We start from the raw sequence: 12,561 nt of genomic DNA on the forward strand, positions 1-12,561 counted from the left end.
GTCTGGGGCAGGTGGATCACTTGAGCCCAGGAGTTCAAGACCAGCCTCAGCAACATGGTGAAGCCTCACCAACATGGTGAAACCACATCTCTACAAAAATTAGCCAGGTGTAGTGGTGCATGCCTCCAGTCCGAGGTAGCAGATTACCTGAGCTAGGGAGGTGGAGGCTGCAGTGAGCTGAGATCGTGCCACTGCACTCTAGGGCAACAGAGCAAGACCCTGTCTCAAAAGTAAAAAATTTACTCCCCAGTATTTGTGAGAGATACTTCTAGTGTGTCACCCAAGGCCCTCATGATTTTTCCACCCCATCCCATGTCCCTTCTTTACTAAATGTGCAGTCCCCTGTCATCACTCCTGTGTAGAGGCTGCACCCTCTGTCTGGGACAACCTTGCCCCAAATCCCCTTTTGCTTTGATTCCTGCTCATCTTTCAGGCCATGCTCCCTAGAAAGTCTCTTCTGACAAGGGTTCTTCCCAAAGACCGGCTTGGGTGAAGCTTGAGCTGTCCCATAAAATGACAGACTTCTATCAAGGCACTTGACGTGTGCTTTCTCTGCGTGTGCTTTATGAAGTCTTGCGCTCCTACTGCCCAGACATAGGCTTGATCAATGTGGGGGTGCTTTAGCAATGTTTCGTGAAGAAATCAGGAGAGAACTGGGAAGTAGCAGGCATTTGGTATCAATGTGTGCAACACAAAGGAGTTTTGTGAGCCTAGATGCTAGCAGGTCAGCTGAGCATCTCAAGAAACCTCCAGCAGTGACTTTTTTTTTTTTGAGACAGAGTCTCACTCTGTCGCCCAGGCTGGAGTGCAGTGGCGCAATCTCAGCTCACTGCAAACTCCGCCTCCTGGGTTCACGCCATTCTCCTGCCTCAGCCTCCCCAGTAGATCAGACTACAGGCGCCTGCCACCTTGCCTGGCTAATTTTTTGTATTTTTAGTAGAGACAGGGTTTCACCGTGTTAGCCAGGATGGTCTCAATCTCCTGACCCAGCAGTGACTTCTAATCCATACCTCGCTCCACGAAGAAGCGACCCACTGTAGCCGGTTGTTCTTGGGGCATCGTCCAAGCACACAGCCCTCCTGCAGCTCAGGTCTGGGGAGACTGGTACACTGGCTCTCGGGGAGAGTTTCTGCGGCAGAGCCCTTGCAGAGGAGTTCACGCTTCCTCACCCCTCTTCCGCAGCTCTTGGAACACTTGAGAAGAAAAAAAAGTTCTATTTGCATTCCCATTAGGTTTCAGTAGCCACATAAAAAAAAAAAAAAAAAAAAAAAAACACTAAATATATTCCTGTGAAAGGTGGGATAAACTCCATGAACTAAAGCTCTTTTTATGAGTTCTACTTAACCACCCCCATTCCCATTACCCACCATATATATCTGGCTAAAACAATTATTTGAATTCTTTTTGTAACTTATATTGCTAACTGCAAAGAAAGAGACTAGACTCAACACCATGTACTACTTAGATTTACCCTCTGCTATAAAGGAATGTATTCTCTCATTTGAAAGAACCCCTAAACAAGCTCAAAAATATTCTCTCTCCCTCCTGACCCCTAATTCCCTAACATATCAGTCTCCAATTTCTTTGGCACCAGGGACGGCTTTTGCAGAACACTGTATTTCCATGGACGGGCAGGGTGGTGCTTTTGGGATAAAACTGTTCCGCCTCAGATCATCACGCATTAGATTCTCATAAGTAACATGCATCCTAGATCCCTCACCTGTGCAGTTCACAACAGGGTTCAAACTCCTCTGAGAATCTAACGCTGCCACTGATTTGACAGGAGGCGGAGTTTAGCCTGTGATGCTGGCCTGCTGCTCATCTCCTGCTGGGCAGCCCAGTTCCTTACAGACCACAAACAGGTACTTGTTCATGACCTGGGGGTTGGGGACACTTGTGCTAACAGATATGTCCTAACATTAAAAAATAAAGCCCTACTCTGACCTCTGGTAGGGGATATGGTAGTATATTGCTGAAATTAATCAGAAAGCAGCACCCTCCAGCATGTAATATACGCTAAAGGAAAACACAGCAGAACTGTCATCAGTGGCTGCTACCTGGCCTCATGGTTTAGGTGGTAAAACTCTTGCCGTTTTTTCATTCTTCCCCATAATTTGTTTGCCAGCAGTGGTCGAGCAGCGGTTGAGCTATCATCTGCAAGGGAGGCTCTAGGGAAGGGCTTCTTCCCTTCGACATTTTGGATCAGATAATTCTTTGTGGTGAGGAGCTGGCCTGGGCTGTGTAGGACATTCACCTCTACCCACTAGATGCCAGGAGCACTCATCTCCCCAAGTTGTGACATCAAAATGTCCCCTGGTAGGCAAACTTACCCACGGTTGAGAACCTTTGCTTTAGAGGGAATTCTGAGCTGTGAACGACAGGTAGCTCTCTGTCCCTTCTAACTTTAAAATTTTATGGCTTTCACTGGGAATTTGTGACCATAGCAAACTTTATGCCCTACTTTTCTCTGCATTCTTGTAACTTCACCTCTTTCCTATTGAAGCAAGAGTTAAGTATCTCTTTGATGCTTCATTCTTTGTATTTGCGTTTCCCATTTGCTTTGGAGAATTCAGTAGCCGGTCTTCTGACACTGGAATCCTTTCTAGCTGTGCTCACGAGTCTGGCCTAAATGGCCCCCACACTCCAATTTCTGTTCCTCTAAGGAGGATTCTAAGCTCTGGGAGAGGGGTGCCAAAACTTCAGATTTCCTAAAGAACATTAGTTAAAATGCAGATTCCCAGGCACATGAACTCAGGGTGATTTCCATGAACATGTAAACTGCCAACAGCCCAGTGGAGAGCAAAGACACCTGTACTTTTGCCTTCATGGGGACCGAGAATAGTAACTCCCAAGTTTTCTCCTGTTACCTGAGACCAGGGTCCAAGGCTCCATTCTGGAGGGCAGGCATGGCTGTTGCAGGCTTGGACCTGAGTGGGTGTACTCACTGGACAGAGAGAATGCAACACTGCTTCCTCCTTTTGGAAGGGCTTCTTTTGCACACACTGGATCTTTCGGCTCTGCTGGCCTCCAGCACAGGACTTGCTGCATGTACTCCATTCACCTGGCATCCAGCTTTCAGTGCAAAACAAACATTACCAATGAAGCCAAACTTTGTACGATAACTTCCAAAGCAGTTATTGTGAAAGGTAAACCACCTATGGAAGCCATGAATCAATTTCAGAACCAATAAGATAAGTTATTCTAATTGTTCTTTGATGGATCCAGAGGCTTATACTAATGTGATTGAGATATAAATAATCACATTTAATCATCCCACAGTTCTACAAATATACTCCTGCCTCTGCATGAGAAGAAATCCATGTCACTTTAAAATCTGCACAATTCATTGAGCCAAATTTGTTGGGATTTTAACTGTGTGTCAGGGACTCTCCTAAGCATTAGGATTAGAAAAATTAAGGCAGCAGCCTTCTTTCCGTTAAGGAGCCTATAACACAGTAAAGAGGTGGATATGTGAACAAATAAAGACAGTAGTTTCTGATAAGTGCTGCAATGGAAGTCAACATAGAATACAATGAGGAGGCTCATGGAAGAGTCATCAATGAGAGAGAAAGAGAGGGAGGTTTGTGCAGGAGAGAGGGGTACATTTAGAGAAGGTCTCACAGAGGATATTTTTAAGTGGGTACTTCCCCAAATTACTTTTCTGATTACACCTGAATTTAGTGATAGGTTAAATACCTACCCTCATTTTCTTTAAAATTTGCCAGACCAGTTTTTTTTTTAATAGCTATCTGTCTGAGACTTGGTATATATTTGAACGGTTATCAATTGAAACTTTTTTTGTTTTTGAGATGGAGCTCTTGTTGCCCAGGCTGGAGTGCAATGGCACGATCTCAGCTCACTGCAACCTCTGCCTCCCAGGCTCAAGTGATTCTCCTGCCTCAGCCTCAGATTATGACAAATGCACTTTTACAAGAAAAAAAAGTGTGTGTGTGTGTGTGTGTGTGTATATATATACACACACACACATATACACACATCTTTATATATAAAGACTGTGTAATACGATTGCATCACCACAAACCAAACACTACTTATGAAGATGATCTAAAACATTGGTGAATGCAACACTGCTTTAGAAGAAACTCCGTCCATTTTATATAAATATATTTGGCAGAAGATAAATCACATGAAAGAGACTCCCTTTAACTGGGAAGATTACTTAAAATTAGTCTTCAAACAATAGTGTGGCTAAAGTCAATCCAAGAACAAACTCACTGAGCCCCTCCAAGGCTGCCATCATCAGCGGTGGAGTTACCACTTGGCCTATACCCCATTCTTTTTATTTTGTGTCTTGCTACTGTGTAATTTTGCATTTGGGGTTTCATGGCCTGCATAATATTATGATTTTTAAATTCTTGGACCATTTACAAAAAAGTTAGGCACACAACCACACACAAATTGAACTAATTTAGGATTCTGTGTTATTTAAATATCTGTCTGATTCCATTCAGAGAAGAGGAATCCCTATGCAAAGGTTAAAAGAAAAAAGCACCTCATGCCTGTAATGCCAGAACTTTGGGATGCTGAAAACAGGCAGATCACTTGAGGCCAGCCTGGCCAACATGGCCAAACCACGTCTCTACTAAAAACACAACAATTAGCCAGGTGTGGTGACGTGCACCTGTAATCCCAGCTACTAAGGTGGTTGAGGCACAATAATTGCTTGAATCCAGTAGGCAGAGGTGGCAGTGAGCTATCATGAGGCCACTGTACTCCAGCCTGGGCAACAGAGTGAGACTCCTTGTTCCTCCTCCCCTCCAAAGAAAAAGATGCCTTCATATCCCAAGCAAGCTTGCTTTTAAATAGCCAGTAAATTTATTCCTGGCTATCAAGCCAAAGTCAAGTGAGTACCAAAAGTAAATTTGTATTTTTCAACTCAAATTTAAACTTCAACCATCTTTTTTAAAAAAATTTCTTTTAGAGACAAGATCTCACTCTTTCACCCAGGCTAATATGTAAGTGGCACAATCATGGCTCACTGGAGCCTGGAACTCCTGGGTTCAACTGATCTTCCCTCTTCAGCCTCCCAAGTAGCTGGGACCACACACGTGCCACCACGCCTAGCTCATCATCTTCTATTACTTTTTAAAGTATTGCGTCTACCTTTGAATCACTTTCCATTAGCAGTATTCACAGTGAGCTTTCATCATCTCATAACAACAATGAAGGCATACAAGTACAAAACTAAACAAAAAGACATTTCCAAATGACTTACTAAGCCGGGCAGGAGAAAGCGTTGCAGATTTTGGGTTCAGTTACTGGCTTGGTTTTTGCACTGCAGAATGAGGAATTGACTTGAGTATTTTGATCTCGCAAGCAAATGGCCTTTACATTTATGTAACCTGGTAAGACATCAGAAGTGACAAAGTGAAAATTACAGATTATTATTTCAATTTGGTTCTAAGTTTAGCTTCTGATTTACCAGCATTGTGATATTTTATTTCAGATATGGAATCCAAATATTTTGTGGAAGCACCTCCTTTTGATGAAATTTGCAACTAATTTGAATTCCATTCTCCTCCCCAAAATAATATATTTTATATTTTAATAATTGTAACATGTAGATTACTGGTTTTCAAGACTGATGTGGATACTAGAACCATAAAGTGATAAATACAACCTTTTGAAAACAGAATGACTATAAAGGGAAACATCCCAGGCAAACTTTATTATCAGATGAATGTTCTTCAAAAAAAAACCATTAGTGAATTATATATGGAAACCCTAAGATTTTGCCTTAACATGAAATATCTCATACTACCTAAGAGCATGGGGCACATAAAAGCAAAGAATAGAACTCACTAAATATGTATTAAAACCTATCAGCCAGGGCTCTGCTTTTGCTTTTTTTTTTTTTTTTTTTTTTTTTGAGATGGAGTCTCGTTCTGTCACCCAGGCTGGAGTGCAGTGGCATGATCTTGGCTCACTGCAACCTCTGCCTCCCGGGTTCAAGCGATTCTCCTGCCTCAGCCTCCCAGATAGCCGGGATTACAGATGTGTGACACCATACCCAGCTAATTTTTGTATTTTTAGCAGAGACGGCCATGTTAGTCAGGCTGGTCTTGAACTCCTGACCTCAGTGATTCACCGGCCTCAGCCTCCCAAAGTGCTGGTATTATAGTCATGAGCCACTGCACCCGGCCTCTGCTTTTGCTTCCTTAGTGGCATCCCACTGCCTTGCTTTCAGCATTAATTTCAGGACTTCTTATCAGGGGCATATATTTTTTAAAAAATGTGTGAATAATTGTATTTTTTGGTTCCCCAAATAGAGATGCTGCCTCCCCTTTGAATTGTGTTTTTTATTTACATTGGAACGTTGTCTTCAAATATAATCTGAGAAAGAATAAGTCACTCCTGCTATAATGATTAGCAGTTAGTCCAGCTCCTGGGGCTGAAGTAGGTTTGCTTTCAGGAGGCACTTATGAAAACCACATCCAGGCCGGGCACGGTGGCTCACACTGATAATCCCAGCACTTTGGGAGGTCAAGGAAGGCAGATTGCTTGAGGCCAGGAGTTTGAGACCAGCCTGGGCAACATGGTGAAACCCCATCTCTATAAAAAAGAAAAAAACGGGCCAGCCATAGTGGCAGGCACCTGCAGTCCAAGCTACTTGGGACGGTGAGGTAGGAGGATCGCTTGAGCCCCAGAGGTCGAGGCAGCAGTGAGCCATAATTGTGCCACTGCATTCCAGCCTGGATGACAGAGTAAGACTCTATCTCAAAAAAAACAAAAACAAAAACAAAAAATCAACATTCCTTGAAGTTAACCGTTGACTTTAATAGGACTTATTCATCTGAATTCTTTTTCTCTTGGACACAGGACACACCAGGGTCTGTGAGTCATGCGAAGGGGTTGCTAAGGCAGGGCAAGGCGAGAATTTCACAACTGGCTTCCTCTGCATCCTCCTCTTGGCTGGATTTAGTTTCTGTAAATGGAAAGCAAATCAAACTTCTCTCCTTCCCAAGGCACTGTGCTCTCCCTGGAATACCAGAAAGCTGTTGGAAATGTTCTCAAGAAACACTGGATATGAGAAAGACCTCATAATCTGTGACTAAATGAAACAGTGTGAAGAGATGTCTATAACATGATTTCAGTACAGAGGGATACAAAATGATACTCATGGTATGTGAGTCTGTCAAACACATGTTTGCTTACATGTGCATAGGGAAAAAAATGATATAGATCAAAATATTAACATTGGCTATTGCCTGTTTACAAATTATGGGGATTACCTTTCTTCTTAATAGCCCATTGCCTTTAAAATGTGTATTACTAGAAAATGTATTACCTTTTAATTATTTTATATATGTATCCTAAAAAAGTATTTTTTCATATTTTGTTAATTAGCATGGACCTACAGATAGGCCTTTCAGATATAAGAATTTCTTCATTTTCTGTATCTTTGCTCTGTCTCTGATTCTAAGCCTTATTATGTTTAGTGGGATGGAACCAGTAGCAAGTCTCACTGTCACCAGGTGCTCTGAATAATAGGAAATGAGAGACCAACATTCATGCTTTGATTTCAGGAACTTATTTTGGGGCACTTGTTCTTCCTCCCAAATGGGCAAGTGTGACAATTGTTTAACCCCCAAATATGTGACATTGTTCACATCTAAATAAAATGCCTTCCTTCTACTCATCGAGTAGATGATTGCTGTTGTTCCTTCCAAGGGTTGTCTCAGATTTAATCCATTCCTCTAGCGAGAGAACCTTTGCTGACCTTACCCCTGAGGGGATATCCATGTTTCAGATAGACATCTTAAGTTTGCCATGTATGCGTCCTCACTTGCCTTGACCCTAGCTTTTATAACTTCCAAATGGAAGGTTTATAATGACAGAAAAGCCAAGATTGGCGGAAACTAAAAGCTGAAAATTAAACATATATATATAATATAAATATGCTTCTATTTGTAAATAATTCAATATATTTTATATGTTTTTCCCATAAGTTTTAGATGTGTAACTTTTGAGCCTTGGTTGTGGTTGATTTGAGCTTTGTGAGAATTGATTCCTTACCACATAGGAAAACCCTTAACTAATGCCATAATATTTGCATTTATGGTGATGGTTCTCATAAAAGACAGTTCTTGGGTGGCTTATTTAAACCATATTATGTTAAAGACGCCTGGAGTGAAAGAACCTGTTTTAAGAGAGACAGACTTTGGAGACAGAATGGGAAAATCATCTACCTCCACCGCAGGAGACGGAGCACTCTGACTGCACGATACTCCAGGCATAGGCAGGTCTTTTTGTGGCTGGTGGAGTTCCATTCATGACCTTGGGAAGTGCATACTTCCAAGCTATCCCTGGATTTTTGCCTTGCATCAGAATCTGGACAGTGTAAGATAAAAATCAGAGATCAAGATACAGGTCAGACCCTGGAATTCCAGAAATCTTACTGAACATTTTAAAGATATTTACATGACATTTTGACCTTAACACTGGTATACTTCATTGTTCCCAAGTATGTTTTATGTTGACTTAAAGTTTTCCCAGGACACTTTAAAATGTGTACCTTCATGTTATCAAAACTGTGATTTAGGTAGATGCTAAAGAGCAAAACACGATTGACATTTGCCATAAGCCCATAACGTATACACAAACACATACATACACACACACACTCACACACACTCACACACGTATATGTATCATAATGAAGAAAGAAAGGTTATACTGTTGGGTCTAAACCCTAACTTAAAAACCTAGCATGGTGAACACACATAGTCGTACCCTACAGAAAATAGTTAAAACTGAATCTACATATATATATATTTTTATGATCTATCTTAGGTCACAATTTACAAGCTCTCTCCTGGGTGCTAGTGGAAGTTGAAACAAGGGAAACACTCCAAAACCCACAGAATACCCCACTTAGAGTTGCTATCATCAACTTCAGAATCCAAATGTGTTTCTAATATACTTTCCATAGAAAATTTTCCCAAAGAGAATTTGTTAACTGTGTGCTAGGATGAGCAGGTAAGAAGAAAAGAAACATGTTCAGAATCAGCAATTGGAATACATGCATTAGAATAGACTTAACCTCCAAAAAGGCAACAACTTAGGATAAATCTGATCCCATAAAGTCTGACTACTAAAATAAGAGCAATCACATATTGGGCACTTCCCAAGTGCCAAGCACTCTGCAGCCATTCTTAATGCATCATAAAACATTCTTCTAACAACTCTATAATGTAGCTGCCTATATTTTCATTGAAAAAAAAAACTGGAGAGAAACAACTTGTGCAAGATCACACAAGTGACTAGGGACTGAGCTTAAGTAAAGCCACCAACCAAAATGTGCCTACACAATGCAATGTATCACCTTGTTTTTGATGTAGGAAACATATCTGTCTGCCTTCTTAATGCCCTCTTAACTACTTCTCTTTCTTCTTTTTTCTTTTCCAAGCTGAAAGCATGAATATAAATAGCTGGTTCTTTCCCACTCCATGAATCTTGTGGAAAATTCTTTACCACTAGAACTGGGCATTCATGCCCAAGAGGCAAAGCTGACTGCCAGTTAAAAATAGGAACCCCTGACTCTATCTCCCTCTGGTGGGATCCCACCTCCATTAGAGTTTGGTGGGTGGCAGCTGTTCAAGGCCCTTCATTTCACCAGATCACTCTTTAGGATGGTACAAAATGACTTCTATTTTGCTACTGGCTTAAATGTCTCCAGGAGTATTATGACTGACTCTTAAGATCTTAAGATTCCATGGTGTACACATCAATTTGTAGAGCAACAAAACAAACCTTGATGCCTCCTAGAAATAATCAAATGTTAATAGATGGATCTGTGTTCCCCCATCCAAAACCAAATCAATACAAAACACAACAGGTAGTACCATTACATGAACAAATGCCCAATTATCAGTTGCCAATAAAAAAAATCTCGAAATCAAAGTCTTAGGAGTCTTTTAGTTTAGAAGATCTTTCTAGTCTTTGCTTTTTTTTTTTTTTTTTTAACTTTCGCAGATAAGTCATACAGCTGTTCTTGGAATCCTGTGTTCAACTTAACACAACATTTCACACATGTTGAATAAATACTATGCTTTCCTTATTTCCACAGTATTTTTGAATAAATAGTATGCTTTCCTGCAGTGTTTCTGTTAATGTTTTCATCTGATATTAAGTAAATACAGAAACTTTACAGTTTTATTCATGGTCAAACTAGAATTGTGAGAGCAGCTTTACATTCAGAAGATGATCCTGATGCTGGTTAATAATTCAATTTCATATTTGGTTAAAGCAGTATTTCAAATGTAGCACTTATTTTGCTTTTTTTTTTAATGCAACAAAAATGCAGAGACCTTGTACCAGAGAAAATTACGCACTGTACCGTATTTACTTGTGTGGCAATACAATGTGGGTGCAATGCATAAGAGTTATGGTGCGCTGAGGCCCACAAGGCAGAATGGTACTGCAGTACAAAGAGGTCGCATCACACACATACGCACATAGTAGGGGCAAGCTTAAGTATAAATGCTATACAGAAAGAAATTAACTTACTCAACTGCACTTTCTAGTATCACCCCATTCCTCCCATTCAAACTAGATCCTAATATTTTCTGCCATAGGGGAACAGATCCCCAATAAAAACGCAAAGAAAATATAAAAGAACATTAGTTCTTGCCTTTTGAGCTTCTAGGACTTAAGTTCTGCTGATTAAAAAAGTAGTTTGCAAATTTTCAACAGACATTTGAAATATATGCCCCTTTCACCTTTTAGACAGATTATACAGCCTAAGCCATACATGGCCTGTGGTTTCACTGCAAAACATTTTTAAATGTTGCTGTGAACAGCAGGATGTGTTCAAGAAAAAAAAATGTGTTTAGGAAAAAGACTGTGATGATAAAAGTGTCACCAGTATTAAGCAAAAACAACCACATGTCAAGCTTCCCCAGACCTTCACTCAAGCCAACCATAAAAAATTATCAATGCAGCCCACAAGAAGGGAACTCACACAATCTCCCATTGTCAAATGTTTCTCTGTGTCTGTATCCGTATCCTCCTCTTCCTCCCCTGCTGTCACTCAAGATGCCCTGTCCTGGCTCCAAGTCCAAGTTCTTTACTACACACTGATTCCATCTCCCCTCATCTCCACCAGGATGTGACCACCGTAGTTGCCCCACATATGGCTACTGAGCGCTTGAAATGCACTCGTGTGGTCGAAGTCAAAAGCCTTTTAATTTAAATTTAAATAACCACGTGTGACTAATGGCTACCATACTGGATGCATGGCTACAGATGACACCCCGCCTCTGACACCCATCTTCCATACTACATTGTCTACTTGGCATCTCCACTTGAATGCTTAAAAGTATATCAATGTCTAACTTTTTTCTGCCTCTCCCTGAAAGGCTGCTCATAGGCAATACCCTTCCAGTTGTTTAGGCCAAAATAAAAACTTGGAGCCATTTTAGTCTTCTCTTTTTCTGACACTCACATTTAATAGATCAGAAATGGTGTTATTTTAACTTTTACCCTCTCTCATATCTTACTACCTCATATGTTGTTGCTCCTGCCCTGATCTAAGCCACCATCATGTCTCTTGTGACCTCCACGGTCAAGACAATAAAAAAAAAATGACTTTCAAGAGGAGAAGAAGTGATATCCCCCAGTGGAGAAGATGAGACAGATTCATATATTAAAAAAACACAGTCACAGTTACTTGGGTTAAAAATCAAGTGCTAGGGCCGGACGCGGTGACTCACGCCTGTAATCCCAGTACTTTGGGAGGCCAAGGTGGGTGGATCACGAGGTTAGGAGATCGAGACCATCCTAACATGGTGAAACCCCATCTCTACTAAAAATATTAAAAAATAAGCCAGGCCTGGTGGTGGGCACCTGTAGTCCCACCTACTCGGGAGGCTGAGGCAGGAGAACGGCATGAACTCAGGAGGCGGAGCTTGCAGTGAGCCGAGATAGCCCAACTGCCCTCCAGCCTGGGCGACAGAGCAACACTCCATCTCAAAAAATCAAATGCTACAGATCCTATAAAAGGAATTCAAATGTTTTAGTAAATCTGAGGTGGGGGAGGAAATCACATTATCATCTAAAGAAGCTTTGTAGCTATCACTTATTAATAACAAATCTTGGTGATGATTACAGCAAAGAAGACACAAAGCAACAAAATTTGAGTTTCTGGCCAGGCACTTTGGGAAGCTGAGGCAGGAGGATCTTTTGAGCTCAGAAGTTCAATATCAGCCTGGGCAACACAGCAAGACCCCATTTCTAAAATAAAATTTTAAAAAACTAGCTAGGTGTTGTACTGTGTGCCTATAGTCCCAGCTACTTGGGAGGCTGAGGCAGGGGACTGCTTGAGCTCAGGAGTTGGAAGCTGCAGTGAGCTATAGTCACACCACTGCACTCCAGCCTGGGCCATAGAGTGAGACACTGTCTCAAAAACAAAAACAATCAAATACTTCTGTTTTCTTTGAAGATTTCTATTCCCCCTCTGAAAAAGACAAACTGTTACACTGTGTTTCCCACATCCCTTTTCCTAAACTTGAAAATGAGGATCTTCAGCAAAGTAAAATC

The 12,561-nt window shown here is 41.2% G+C and overlaps 1 protein-coding gene across 2 annotated transcripts in view; it reads right to left on the bottom strand.

The window, feature by feature from the left end:
• Positions 1 to 12,561, bottom strand: part of ADAMTS18 (ADAM metallopeptidase with thrombospondin type 1 motif 18) — a 152,370-nt gene that overhangs the window by 9,956 nt on the left and 129,853 nt on the right. For both annotated transcript variants that reach the window (XM_019011598.4, XM_019011599.4), the window contains 4 exons: positions 8,211 to 8,352; positions 5,237 to 5,363; positions 2,868 to 3,072; positions 1,011 to 1,193 (listed from right to left, as the gene is read on the bottom strand). In XM_019011598.4, coding sequence (XP_018867143.4) covers positions 1,011 to 1,193; positions 2,868 to 3,072; positions 5,237 to 5,363; positions 8,211 to 8,352 — 657 coding nt within the window. The remainder of the gene's footprint in view (positions 1 to 1,010; positions 1,194 to 2,867; positions 3,073 to 5,236; positions 5,364 to 8,210; positions 8,353 to 12,561) is intronic.

The sequence above is a fragment of the Gorilla gorilla genome, chromosome 18 (assembly GCF_029281585.2).
Source record: "Gorilla gorilla gorilla isolate KB3781 chromosome 18, NHGRI_mGorGor1-v2.1_pri, whole genome shotgun sequence".
NCBI classification, from domain to species: domain Eukaryota; kingdom Metazoa; phylum Chordata; class Mammalia; order Primates; family Hominidae; genus Gorilla; species Gorilla gorilla.